The sequence below is a fragment of the Beta vulgaris genome, chromosome 5, assembly GCF_026745355.1.
Source record: "Beta vulgaris subsp. vulgaris cultivar EL10 chromosome 5, EL10.2, whole genome shotgun sequence".
NCBI lineage: Eukaryota > Viridiplantae > Streptophyta > Magnoliopsida > Caryophyllales > Amaranthaceae > Beta > Beta vulgaris.
In genome coordinates this window covers 63,715,737-63,730,133 of record NC_079206.1, presented here as the reverse complement: position 1 = coordinate 63,730,133, position 14,397 = coordinate 63,715,737, and the positions used below count along the sequence as shown (strand labels likewise).

Below are 14,397 nucleotides of genomic sequence, written 5' to 3'. Positions count from 1 at the left end.
TGAACCCTTGACCTATTGTTATTATACATGACACAATTACTATCTCAACCAACTTTTAATCATATTTTGTGCGTCCACATTATTATATTTGTATCTTTTACATGTTAAGTTTTCCTTGATATATTTTAATGGTAATGAAAGAAAATGCCTATCAAGTTCGAAAATCAATATCAACTAGGTAAATATCAGAGTCCAAATACTAGTTTTAAAGTTATTCTGAGTCCAATTTACCAAGACCTATTAATCCCTAAAATGAGGCTAAAAAGTTTATTAGAGTTAAATGGTCATCACTCATCTTCTAACATGTGGTTTTAAATTTAATTAGACAATATGTAGACTTTTTTTGTTAAGATGGTACAAAAAACTGAAGGTACCTCACCAAACTTGTTAAGAAGTTAGAAAACCTCTCTTTTTTAAGGATTAACTTATTATATAAGTATGATATAATTAATACCAATAATTTTTTTTTTGTTTGACAAGAGTTATACCATTTATTTTTCAAATAATACTATTTCAAAAAATGTATTTAATAATTATATATAACCCTAAGGAATACATATGACATTTTTCTTATAAACAAGAAGTAGCCCAATAATATTGACATCACCGCTAGAAATCAACAGACTTATGTTACCTAAAAAAAATGACATTTCTCTAATACTGTATAAAAAAATGGAACCAAATGGAGTATTGGATTATCACATCCCAATCCAATTTTTTACCATTTGATTATATAAATTTATTAAAGGTATTGGATGGTTAAAATCTTATTGTCTGACAAGTAATAGTTATCAGAAAAAATTATGCTTTTTTCAAATTAAGTTTTAGGTCAGTTTGTCCAATTTGCAACCTCACATTCTCACCAATTTTACCCCCAGATGTTAGAAATAATAAAAGAAGGGAAATTTAAGCACCCATTAGCTTAAAATCAAGCAATTATATCTGAAGATTAACAATGTAAAAATTCAAAGCAGAAAAAAAAAGAAGAAAATTTGCGTTTATTGAAGAGAGAGAAAATGTAATCCAACCATGTGCCCAATATGATCATTGTAAAAATAAACACATGGGCGAGTAAATTGGAAGCTGAAAAAAATTCCATTAATGTCGCAAACGAAGAAATTGCCACAGAACATATACAGTTTAGGGACAGAGTGCGTTTGCTTAACTAAATCGATGAAACTTACAAACAAAAAAAGTTGAAGAAAAATTAAAAAAAATTAGTTAGAAATGTTCCAGCATTAAAAGGGCCTGAAAGATCAGTAAAAAAGAATCAAAATCAGGCGAGTGATACTGGAGATTTAGATTTCGCAAGGCTCCGATTGAGGAAAAAGTGCGTGGATTATAAAGATTGAAATCCAAACAAGAAGCTACCTTGCTTTTTTCGATATTAGAATTTTTAGTACTACTACTGAAAAAATTGAAACTAATTAATTTGCGCAGATGATAGAGATAGAGAGAGAGAAAGTATGGTGAGGTAGGTTTGAAGAACACGATGAATTAGGGTTACTGAAGGACTTCAGGTTTTTATAGAGGCAAAACTTATGAAATTAGGGTTTTGCACTCGCTTTTTTGATTTATCAACTCAAACCCTGATTTTGTTTTATGTTGTTCCCAGAGGAAAGCCCAAACAATAGCCCAGGTAATGTGTAGGCTCTAATAATCTCTATCCACATTAGCTATACTTATATTCTTTGGAGTTTGGAGGGATAATAGGAATTGCGACGGGTTAGATTGGGTTAAGACTTACAAACTTCATATTCGACTAACTTTGTTTGAATTTGATCGAATTTAGAGTTAGATGTTGTTTTTTGGACTTATTTTGGGTTTTTTTGTCTAACTTCGAGTCTGATTGAGTTGAATTCGGAATATTTTATCACTCTTTTTACGGGAACGCATTTTATCACTTAAGATCACAATTCACAGAAATCAGTGTTTTATCATATAACTATGCTATATATTACTTGTTTTACAATATATTAACATAATGGTCCTATTCTAATGTAGATTAAGACTATAAGTTGAAAAGGTGGTATTAGTAATCGAATTCGGGACGGATTTGTCGGATTATATCTAGGCTCCATATCCTACAGGATTCTGATCGAATTTTTCAGATTTTAAAATTTATATTGGAGTTTTGGTCGGCTCAAGCCTCAAATTGGACTTGAGTCGGATTTGGAATGAATTGTTATCCCTCACATACATATCAACATGTACTATCTATTTGAAATGAGCATATAACCAACGAGTGACACTCTTACACTATTATACGAATATAATTAATATTGAATAAGTAATTTAGATGGATTTTTAAATTGGATAAAATTACTAAACTTCTTTTGGGAAATCATATATTCAAATTGGATTAGATTGGAGAGCATTCAGATCTGAAAGGGAACGAAAAATTGAGATAATTTGTCTATTTAATCAATCCCTTAGACTAAAATGCAAGCAACTTTCTCGTCCAATAAAAATTGAAATAATTTGTCTATTTAATCAATCCCTTAGACTAAAATGCAAGCAACTTTCTCGTCCAATCATATTTCTTCCCTCCATCTGAGCTTGGCTTGCAATATGACAATTTGTAGATGGCGGACTAGTGTCTACCATTCTAATGATAGACACCAGCCAAAACACAACCCAAAAAACATATAACGCGTGAAACCAATATACATCAAGTGCTTTTCAATGAACATGTGAAACTAATGTACATCAACTATTCTCCAATGAACATCGATTTCGACGATTCTCCTTTGTTAACCTTTATCTTTATGATTCTTAGTTTGTTTATTGCGGATATTTCCTTATTCATTAGGTTGAGTGGTTGTTCATCAGATATTTCCTCTTATGCTGATCTTTTTTTCTTGTTGTTTATTGCTGATTTACATATTTATCGAGTCTCGTGTGTTGTTCTTTTGCTTAGTTTGTTCATTGTGAATGTTATTTTGTTCATTGTATTGAATGGGAGCGAGACTCGTGTCTACCATCTAATTTGCGGCAACATGAGTTTCCAAATATGGGGGTGCTCAGAAAGCTAGTAACTTTTACAAAAGGAAAACCAATTAGGTTATGGGTCTAAAACCAGCAGCAACGAATAATATTTGGATAGGATAGAGAAAGAAATTAATTGGGAGAGAGGTAACAAGGAGTCGTTAAGTTAATCTAATATTGTGTGAATAAGAAAAGAGCCGAAATTAATAAGGGATATAATTAGTGAAAAACAACGTAAAGAAAAGAGAAAATGAGGTGGAGGATGGAGACAACATAGAGATAATATGGAATTCCCTTGCAATGTGTGTGTTCTAAGTACTACTAGTATACTATAAGTCCTTTGTTCCTCCATAATTTTTTTAGTTGGTAAGATGAATGCCTCTAATGAACTGGCACCTCACATAGGTATAACTAGTCAGATTTGCAGGTTAGTTTCCTTGAAAGGAGAGAGTGATAAGGAAAACCTCACCCCAAAAAGCCCATAATGGAACTTGATCCCATATGTCATAACCTTGAAGTTATGAGGCCAAATCTTTACCACTAGACCGAGCCTTACTTGGTAAACTAGGAACTCAACTTCAAACCACCTCCACCACTTGAATTTGAATTAGCCCATGATAAATCAATTAGTGTAGGTCTTGCGGTCCGATCGCCTATATCTTACTTGTGTATTTCATTCACCTTATCAACGCTCATTTGATATTATATCTACTTATTTGAACTTATTATTGGAACTAAAAATGGACTTTGTTTGCATAGTACTTATATGATCATATAAGCTATGAGTCATTATCAACCCCTCATCATCAAATAACATTTCTCTATTAGGGATAGATTTATCAACCCCTCTTTCATCAAATAAACCAGAAACCAAGATCCAATATGTAACCTAAAAGCGCATGAGATCCAGAGTTGCAATGATATTGACCGATGCGACAATGGATGTACTAAGGGAAATCACTACTAACTCAGGCAAATGCAATAGCAATGTCCTATCTTCAGGCAAGTGAAAATCTAAGAGAAAAAAATTCAGTTCCTCGTAATATCTTTCAATATCACCTGACATTTGTTAATGAACATGGCTTGTTTCAAGATAACAAGCATCACGCATACTAATTTCCAACTCCAAGACAAGTTCTGATTGCAGAAATTGCAACTAATGCGAAGTTCCACCACCGCGAAAGATTTCCACAGTAAATACAGTCACATATACTCATATGTCACAGAAGCTCTGATTCACATATAGCTATAGATAAATGCAAATCTTTCTCCCAATTGGCTGATTTTGAGGACTGTAGAGGAAGCAGCTGAAATACCCTTATTTCAGAAGCTGAGGTAGAAACGGAAAAGTGAAGGATATTATCCCCTCGACCCTACAAATCATCCAATCCCATCAGTCCCTTAATTTCAAAGATGCATCCAAACAAGCTACGTACCTAAAAAGCAATCAGACAAGTCCTTTTCCTGATACAAGGCTTCCTCAGTCATCTCATGTCCATATACTTCTTTTTACTCCACTACAACCAGATGAACTTCTCCTGCCTTAGTTCAAGGAATGCTCAAGCGGAGTGGTTCAAGAAAAGTTACATATAATTGCCCGTGGAATGTACACATTCAACATCTATTGAAGAGCTTCGTGGAATGCTTATAGGCTCTAGGCTCCATATCCTAATTACGAGATAAAACACTGAAGAGCTAAAAAGACGACAAAGAAAGGTTAGCATCTCTAATCACATAAGCTGTCCAGGCTAATTTGATGTTACCAACAACGCTCCTGAACGTAAGGCAAACTATTTTTAGCTTAGAGGAACCCAACATCACTCAACTTATCAATAACCGACAAACCGAAAAACGACAAACAATCTCCGGTATTGTGGACACATATTAGGTCTCAAGTACAAGCTGCATTACTCAGTTTACATGGGAAACCAGTTTTGTGCTCCACAATGGTCAAGCAGGATGATCTACTGTCTTATGAGCAGGACAAAGTCTCCCAGAGACCCATAGGGTTTCTTCCTGCCGTTAAGAAATGCTTATAGAGTAACGTTGAATGAACATTCAGTATCTACTATGAACATTCAATATCACTCAACTTGTCATTAAACTCTAAACAAAAAAGAATAAAATCCTCCAGAATTGTGGGACACATATTAGGCCTCAAGGACAAGCTGCTCTGCTCAGTAGGTTGCTTGTGAGTTAGCTTACATGGACAGACCAGATTCTTCCTTGGCAATGATCAAACAAGATGATCTACTACCTTATGAGAAGAACAGGGTCTCTCAGAGACCCATAGGTTTTCTTCATTTCTTCTCATGCACACTAAGATTATAAGCACTGATATCCCATCAAATACTCATATCTAACACAAAAGTAACACATGAAACTGCTAGATTATAACTTTCATTGAATAGCAGTAATCAAACAAGTGCATTGGGTTTCCATATTTCTGGTAAAGGTGCGAGGAGCAAATCTTTCCCACAGCAACATTCAACCAAGCAAACAACTATATTACACAACTTATTGTTCCTCTAGACTACGAGCACCAATTTTGTTCTATCATTCACGAAGTATAGCAACTTCCCTCATTTGCTTATTGGCCCATTTGGTACAAATTGTGGTAATGGTGATGAATTTATAAATAATATTTGCAAAGAAAGTATCATGCCAATACTTAAAGTAATGAAAATTCATCCCTGAACATATTAAACTTAGCAAAATTCCATTACCCTCAACACTACCTCTAAAGTGGTAATGGTTGGTGACAAAAATTTCATACAAGAAAAGGAGGTATTTGATGAAGGACAAGCATTACCATGGATATTGACATGAGATGTTCTACACAAATTTATCTTATTGCCATTATCACAATGATTACAAGCTATCAAGCATGGAGTAAATACACAGGAAGTTCAAGGTCAGCTTCAAAGCACTATGGACTACAAACATTGGCTCTAGGCCTCGGCAAGCTCAAATGACACAAACAGAAATATTTAATAAAGAAAATTCAGTTAATACATGCCCATTACTAGTAGCTCCATTGAAGTGTAAATACCAAATAAACTAGAGTACAACATCAAACTACATTGTACCATCTTATTTTGTCCGAGATTTTCTGGATTTATTCCAAGGCAACTGAACTTCCATGGACATACCCATATTTTACAGTTTACCCTTCCAATTCACTAAGAAGATCACTTCAGAGAACATTAAATACCATTAGTTCATATCACTTCAGCAAACCTGGAATGTCATTAGTTCAACTCAGAAAACTTCCAATGCCATTAGTTCAGATCACCTCAAAAAACTCAAAGTAACATTAGTTCAGACCACCTCAGCTCCTCAATTCACATTTCAACCGGAGCCCAAAATCTCTTCCATCAAGCCTCAATCAACACAAGCTCTATCCCAAAGAACCCACAAACCTCAAACACAGAACATTATGATGTCCCTCAAACACAGAACATTATGATGTCCAAACTCTCATCACTTTACCAATCAAATAACCTCACCTCAAGATAAATCTTCTACAAGCTCCACCTATGAACCTCACTCTTACAAAGAAAATACACCATCTGTCCCTTAATAGATTTCCCATTTCTAATTTGGATACTATTCATAATATAAAAGAAAATACATAATCATGTGAGATCTTGTTTAATTGTCTGATTGTGTACATTAGGATAATCAAACTTTCACTGGAGAAATGGGAAATCTATTGGGGGACGGAGGGACTACTCAATAATGCCTCCAAAATTGCAGCTCAAAATCTAAGCAGTTGCAAAAAAAATCAACAAATACACCACAAAATCTCAAGAAATCAATTACACAACAATCCAACATACTTTGTCCAAATGTAACACATCCTTTAGAAATTTCAAAGTTCAGCAATCCAACATCTAGCAAGTGAAAATCACAACTTGCAACAAAATTCTTTCACATTTTGTCAACAACAAATTACAATTTCCTCGTCCGCATCATAACAATGATCCAAATTATCATACCACAATTGTATCAAATCCTTATTATTAATAAAACAAAAACAAAGAAAGTTTCACAATTCCGAACTCGAAACCCCTAAAAACAAAACAAAATTAGGGGATATCCCAAGGCTTAGGTTCAGGAAGAGCAACAACCATACCTTGATGTTCATGAGACAGCACAAGCTGACACCCCAACCTAGAATGTTGGTTAAGAACACGGTTACGTTGATTCCTCCTAAGCACATACTCTTCATCGTAGGTAGCTTTAGGAAGCTTCTGGAGCCATTCGTGCGCAATGTGAACCTCGCACTCAGCAGAACAAGCCTCGATCTCCTCTAATCGGTGAGAAGCGGGATCAATTAGGCCGTGATTAGTTAGGGCTTTGAGAAGGGTTTGTCCTGAAAGACCGACGATTTCGCGCTTCTTGCCTTCGAAATCGATTGCGAAGAGTTTTACGATTCGATCCGAGACTTTCTTTGAGCCGCCAGTTGCGGCGGCGGCAGTGGTGGTGGTGGTGGTGCGAGTGAGGAGAGAGAAAGTGGGTGAAATTGTGGTGGTGGTGCGGCGGAGGTGGGTAGAGAGACGATGAAGAGATGCGATCGTCATGGTTGGGGTTTCGGAAAGAGGGAAATGACTCGATGAGTTATGAGGAGAGAGCCTTTGGGGTTGGGGCTAGAGCTAGACGGCTAGTTAGCAAGGAGGTTTGACACCTGAGAGTGCGTTTTTTTCACCTTAGTTAATTTTTTAATTGGATTTATTTGAGCTTGAAATTTATACGACTGTATTAAAATATATTTTAACTTAATCTAAATGTATTGAAATTTATCGAAAATAGTAAAGTGTTATAATCATGCTTTGAAATGTATACAAAAGTAATTATATTTGGGTAATTGATATACTTGCCAATATGGTGGCTCATAAACTGGCAAGATTTGGGATGAATATGGACGTGGATAAGATCACACACACTGCTCCTCCGCAATGCGTCTTACAAGATTACATGCAGGAATTGGTAAATCCTATGGCGTAGGAATTACAGCCTTGAATTTATGTTCTAATGTATTTTGGACGGATAACTCTAGCTTTATGTTGGGCCTTTAGTCATCTGCTAGCCTCAAACTTATCTCCTCATGGTGTAACTCACTAATATTTTAATCTAATACCATGCTTGGTGTAAAAAAAAAAAGATGTACTTTTCGTTTTAAATTTGGACCTTTTTTCATTTCATAATTGATATGAGTGTTTATAAAATTTACTTTATAATTAAGTAAAGAGTCAAGTATCTTACTATCCAAATTGACTAAATTCCTTTATAATTTTTCAATTTCAAAATTTAGACAAATGAAAGGCATAACTTAACTCCTAATGTTTTAATTATTAGGTGGATAAATAATTTCTTGATTGATAAAGGGATTATAATTTAGTTTCAGTGGTTACATTATAGGATTATATAGTTATCCTTTTGGCAAGGTATTGATTTCATGATCATGAATTGGTTCAATTGATGATTATGAATTGCAATTCATGATTTGTTCGCCAAGTCCATTACTCAATTTTATCGTTTAATTCATAAAACATATCAATGATTAGTGATCATAATAATCAAAAAATTTGCAGAAAAAACTAATTCGTAGATAGAATGTTTTTCTTTTATTCACTACTCCTTAATCCTTCTGCTAAAACATTATTAATATCTTTAATCATGTAATCGTAAAAATTACGTATTGAAAGACATATTGTAACTACACATTGAAAGGAATCTAACAAAATCCCAAGCGCTAATTTCTTTCTTATATAGTAGTAAGAAATTATGATAAAAATTTGACTCTATAATCAAGAGTCAAGACCTAGCATTCAAAATGGAGCAAATAGGAAAAAAGGAAATAAAACATTTCATGTTATAAAAATTAGTTTTTGCTACCAATCAATTACATAATCCTTTGATATTCGACCATAAAAGATAGTTTATTTTGGGAATAAAAAATTAAATGGTAGTTGATCAAGAAACAAAATTTATAAAGGTATTTAATTCGAGAAGAGTAAATTAAAATAGTAGTTACAACCAAAATTTCGTTAAAATTACATTAGAGGCACAGTTCTTTTACGCAGTCAGTGGACTAATTACAGTGCCTCCATAGATCATGATATCCGAGGTCCAAAACTAGGAGGGCATAGTAAGGAATGAATGAGAGAAGATACATCAGAACAAAAATTATTGCTTATAAGTCACAAGAACAAAAATTAACCACATTGTTAGCAAACACAAAGGTGACATAGTGTATAAATATATGATTGACATAAAATTTGTAGCATGAGTAAGCAACAAGGCCCTTTTACAATGGCAGATGTACCACCAGCATCCTCATCCTCATCGACCATGGTTTTTATGTATACAACCAACAAGCATAGGCATTAAAGCACGATCAAGGGACTAATAGATCTGAAGTGTCGTCGAACATCAAACCATCACATTGTTACATCACCTCCCCAGCCCATCAGGTGTGAGTGGTAATGCCAAACCGAAAACATAAACAATTTTCAATGTAAGAGAGAGATGTAAACATGATTCTTCCCCTAACATGTGAGATATATGGAACTTCGGATCTCGTGATTAGACGTGAGAGCGTTACCACTTAAAACTGAATCAACGCGATTATGTACTTATCCTGAATGCAAAATCACCACATTGCATTTTTATTTGAGGATCGACTGTTTCAGTTGATTAGCAGCATCGACCTTCCACAGCAAAAGGCGTACAATCAAGTTGTAAAGGGTTGTCCAAGACCATGTCAGTGACCATTTCAGCTGTTCCTAGAGCCTGGAGATCATAACTTGTTCAGAATGATCCGAGAATTCTGTAAGTATTTAAAGGCAAGAAGCAGGATATTACCATGGTAAGTCCTAATCCTTCATGCCCACTCGCAAGGAAAAGATTGGGCATCCCAGGAACTGGCCCAATGACTGGCTTCCCATCAGGCACTGAAAAAGGAAAAAGCAAGCATATTAGTACAAAGATTTGACAGAAACACACTACATCATAATTTTTGAAATGATGATTTCATTATGTAGCCATCTTGGTTTTCTGGTAGCAAACTTACTGTAAGGGCGTAATCCTATTCTGACATTCATATTTTCACTCAAGTTTTTGATTGAGAATTCTTTTAAAGCAGGGAAAAACTCCTGGGCACGTTCCCATATGCGATCAACAATGAGTGTATTCAATTCAGAGTTAAATCCAGCAAACTGTCGGCTGCTTCCTGATTGTTGGACAATAGATGGAGAAAATATGAGAAAGTGACAATAGACAACATAAAGGTGAAGAGAGTGGGAGGAGAAGAATGAGCATACGACATGAAGTGTAAGATAATCTCACGAGTGAAACGATTACCAATAAGAAGGTTCCCAGAAGCATCGATTGTAGCTGTCATTGAAATAGACAAGGCTCCGTCTGATTCAGATATGACAGATTCTTCATGATCAAGATAACCAGCTTCCATAAGACCATGCTGTAGTTTAAGGTAATTAAAGTTCTCTACAGACAGGAGAAAGCCCTGCAAACAGATATTAGAAAAAACAAGTTTAATATTCATCAACAATCAACATGATAGCCTATATGAGAAACCAGTAGAATTAACTGAGAATCAATTTAGGTTCAGAATGATAATTTGTAAATTTGTAATCCACTATAAATATAATGAAGCTGTCAAAATGCATAAGAATTCTTGGCATCCAAACATACGTCATACTGTGCTCCTGATATTTCAATTTAGTACTTATTAGTTGGCTTTATTCACTAATCTTTCTTGTTTTTATCTAATCTTTAATAATTCTTACCTTCCGAGGTTGAATGGGAACATGTAACGAAATATCGGAATCCTCAAGTAGATTGTCCATCAAAGATCCAGTCCAACTACCTGCTGCAATTATAATGGCCTTTCGGCCATATAATGAGTTATTTTGAGTTTTGATACCGTCGATCTTTCCTTTTCCATTTGATCTGAATGTACAATATAAATGTTATTTCCATATCTATATCCTCCTACTTCTGGAAGGAATAAGGAACATTGGCAATATGAAAAGACCTTATCAAACATACAGCTGGATCATTGTAGAACTCCGCATATCTGCCTTGGGATATAAAGTGCCTGTTACCCTGGAAACAAATCATGACCAATAAGGCAACATTTACATTAGTGATGTTAAAAGAAGCAGCACCAACCAATTAATCCTGATCGAGATCTAAGAAGATCCCTGCAAAAACCTTTTCTATAAACGCCACTGTACGATGAGCATCTAATTGGCAATCATCGGGCAAGAAGGCAGCACCACTATGCTCGTTGGTTCCAAGCTCTGGTTCCCTAATAGCTAGATCATTCTTTGACAAGTACTCTGCCCTTATCCCAGCTGCAGAAAATTGCTGTACTATGTGCTTTAATTGATCCAACTGTGGTTCTGTCGTACCAATTAACAAGCTTCCTACAAAAACAGACATCAACATAAGAGAATTTCGACTCCGACCATTCATCCAAAGCATTACGCAAGCAACCACCATTAGAAGCCAACATATTTTATGATGTCATGCAATATTTATGCCGGAGCTAGATTATTTGAAGTCAAACAGACACTTAGGTGCAGTCCATGGCTTGAAAATGAAAACACAATGACACTAAATACCTCTCCCACCTTGATACAAGAGATCAGATTCACGCAGCCTTATTACTGACTGACACACAAGGAAATACCATACAATGCGACAAGGGAATACATATGAATTTAGTCACTGCCTGTGAAGCCTATGGGGTGCTTAAGAGAGCTCATGATTCATAAAACAACACTATTCCCAAGTTTTTTGTCTATAAATCAAGATGGAACTAAAGAAATATCCTACCCTCTTTTTCGATACATAGAGGAGATATACTACAGGGCATCGACTACTCTGCTACTTGTACGTATCATTTTCTATAGGGGGTCAGGGGTAATTGTGTAATAATGCTCCAGAGTGCAAAAGGTCATCTGATCCCCCTTCTCTTATAGTATTTCAATCTGTCATATACCCATATTCCCATATCTCCTCCTAGGCAATTGACTCAACCACACAAGACAAACCAACACAAACTGAAGTAAAGTTCTATTCAGAAAATCACTTTGTTGTGGCAGGAGTATATCACTATGCTACTGTTAGTAATGTCTTACTGCTCAGAATGCGAGATGAACTTACACAAGGCAGTGAGGCACCATATTACCTATTGAACATTTTTAACAACAATAACATTCGACATTGCTTATGCACACTAAAACTAGGCCAATGTCAGCAACTGGGCATACATATACTCAATACCTGTTTTTTTCCAACCCAATGCTTCCAAGGGATCAGAGCCTTGATCCTGTATATTATCTGCCAATAACTGCCACAGTTTCTGGCTTCTTAATGCAAGATCCCCTGAACCAGTACCAGGTGTTTTGTTGACCATCCATATGTAGCCCTGTCCTGCAACAGGTCAAATGTCAAGCTGCAGAGTGGAATCATACAATTTAAATTCTTAACGCTAACAAGTGACAATGTTAAGCATCTTTGCTGATCTGCTATTTTTGACAAAGGATATGGCAATAAGAGAAAGGCGTTTAATCCTTTTCTAAAAGAGCCAAGCTAAAGAATTAGGTGATTACCAAATCAGAGTTCTTGCAATATGGAATGAAAGAGAATAAATAATTTTCTGATTGATCCTTAACTGACAGCTTTTAGTTTGGGAACACAAGTCTAATATCAAACAGCCAAGAGTACCAAAAGAAAGCCACTAAAACTTCAAAAGTACACCTACAATATGTCAATATGAAAAATAAAAGAGCACTTTAAAGTTTCGGCCTTATCTATTAGCTAGTTGTTCTATCTTTTGAGCATCGTGCAGGAAGTACAAGTTATTTAAACAAAGCCTAAGATCTTACCTATCCAATCAAAGTTGGCTATGTGGGTTTGAAAATTCACAAAATTCTGGTTCAGGTTCAAAAATTTATTGAAACACAAGTTCCTAGAGGCCAAAGTCCAGATCAGAATCCAAACATTTGAAAGTTCAAACAATTTGCTTAACATTATGATTAAGAAGTTGTGCTTCTGTTGAAATTCTTTTCTGTGTCCCTGGCTCCCTGCATTACTTGCCGGTGCCTGTTTTCCACCAGCGAGGCAATGACCAATGCTAGTGCTAATGACTCGATAAATTGACTCATCATCTTAAAATAAAAATGGATGAAAAGATATGGGGAGGATTCCAATTTGGATGAAGAAGAGTGCCACTCTAAGGTTTTCCAATTTAACTTTGTTTCTTTTGCATTTTGGTCAATTCCTGGCACATTTTCTTCTGTATCAATTAATTAGAGAAACACTTTAGCTGCAAATGGATAAAACTAAGCTTCACTCACTGTGATAAAAATAGAAGAGTTGAACAAGATACAGTTACATCGTTCGAGATATAAAGATTGATTTAATTGTGGCATGATCAACTCAAACTTTATCACTCCAATTTATGCATCAATTCGATAATTTCTCAAAGATAAACTACAATCTGCCAAACAAGCCATCATATCAAAGTTTCAAGTGCTCTAAAATAAATCAGACAATCTGATCATATAATATTTCTTGGAGCAACTAAGCGCAGTGATGTAGACGAGATTCAATCCTAATTCCTAACTCTTACGAAATCTTTACCAACTAAACTAGATGACATTCGCTAGTATCATTAATATTTAGTAGCGAAAAGAGATATTACCAGCACCAGTGGCAGTAGCACCGGCGCAAGGAACAGCGGCATCGACGACTGCAACAGAGAGATTAGAACGAAGAAGGAGATCTCTGGCAATGCTTAACCCGATAATACCAGCTCCGACGACTACTACGTCGCAAGTATGTGTTGCGCACACTGCACTCAACCCCAAATTACCGCCTTTTCTGCTTCTGAGTTTTACTATTGACGGAGAATTCGAGAATAGCTGGTTTTTTTGATTGAATGAGCTGATTAGTTGGTGTTTGGAATTAAGATTGGGGTTATTGTTTATGCGAGCTATTGAAATCCCTGCCATTTTCGCTTTCTCTCTCGTTTCTATGGAGGAGGTGCTGAAGCTTGTGTTTGTTTTGGTAATGGAGTAGAAGATGAAACTCTTGGCTATGTGTGTTAGTGTTGACCAAAACCGATAGTCCAATATGCACGTGTGCAGTTACTGAACATAGTAGAAAAGGTATGGTGGAGCCACAAGTATCATATTTTTATGGAAAACTATTTCTTGTACCGGGCGATACACTCGAATTATTTACCAATGTGTATTTGAAGTTTTAAGAATAGAAGTAGTATTTTGTCTTTAAATGATTTTTTCCCTTACAAAAACCAACATGAGTATTGTAGCATAGTTGGTTAGTGCATTTAGCATAATCTTGAAACAC

At 35.4% G+C, this 14,397-nt stretch overlaps 2 protein-coding genes across 3 annotated transcripts; both read right to left on the bottom strand.

Moving 5' to 3' along the window:
• Positions 1–6,827: 6,827 nt before the first annotated feature.
• On the bottom strand, positions 6,828–7,649 carry LOC104894451 (uncharacterized). The gene has a single exon (XM_010680678.3). The coding sequence runs from the start codon at positions 7,572–7,574 to the stop codon at positions 7,080–7,082; it is 495 nt and encodes a 164-aa protein (XP_010678980.1). The 5' UTR covers positions 7,575–7,649; the 3' UTR covers positions 6,828–7,079.
• A 1,519-nt stretch (positions 7,650–9,168) lies between these two features.
• On the bottom strand, positions 9,169–14,145 carry LOC104894450 (uncharacterized). 2 transcript variants are annotated; one of them, XM_010680677.4, is made up of 9 exons: positions 13,730–14,145; positions 12,307–12,456; positions 11,230–11,444; positions 11,051–11,121; positions 10,803–10,965; positions 10,357–10,519; positions 10,067–10,225; positions 9,859–9,947; positions 9,169–9,786 (listed from the first exon to the last, which is right to left on the bottom strand). In XM_010680677.4, exons 1-9 carry the CDS (start codon positions 14,037–14,039, stop codon positions 9,691–9,693), a joined length of 1,416 nt encoding a protein of 471 aa, XP_010678979.2. In that variant the 5' UTR covers positions 14,040–14,145; the 3' UTR covers positions 9,169–9,690. The 2 variants fall into 2 exon arrangements, with proteins under 2 accessions (XP_010678979.2, XP_019105296.2); XM_019249751.3 differs by having other exon boundaries at positions 12,307–12,451; positions 13,730–13,909.
• Positions 14,146–14,397: the final 252 nt, after the last annotated feature.

Bases quoted from the DNA above. Each gene is read 5' to 3' on its own strand.
- LOC104894450 (XM_010680677.4), bottom strand. From the start codon at position 14,039: ATGGCAGGGATTTCAATAGCTCGCATAAACAATAACCCCAATCTTAAT. The intron at 11,445-12,306 runs GTATTGAGTATA...CTGTTTTTGTAG, and splicing joins ATTGGGTTGGAAAAAAACAG to GAAGCTTGTTAATTGGTACG. The intron at 10,520-10,802 runs GTAAGAATTATT...ATCTGTTTGCAG, and splicing joins TTCCCATTCAACCTCGGAAG to GGCTTTCTCCTGTCTGTAGA.
- LOC104894451 (XM_010680678.3), bottom strand. From the start codon at position 7,574: ATGACGATCGCATCTCTTCATCGTCTCTCTACCCACCTCCGCCGCACC.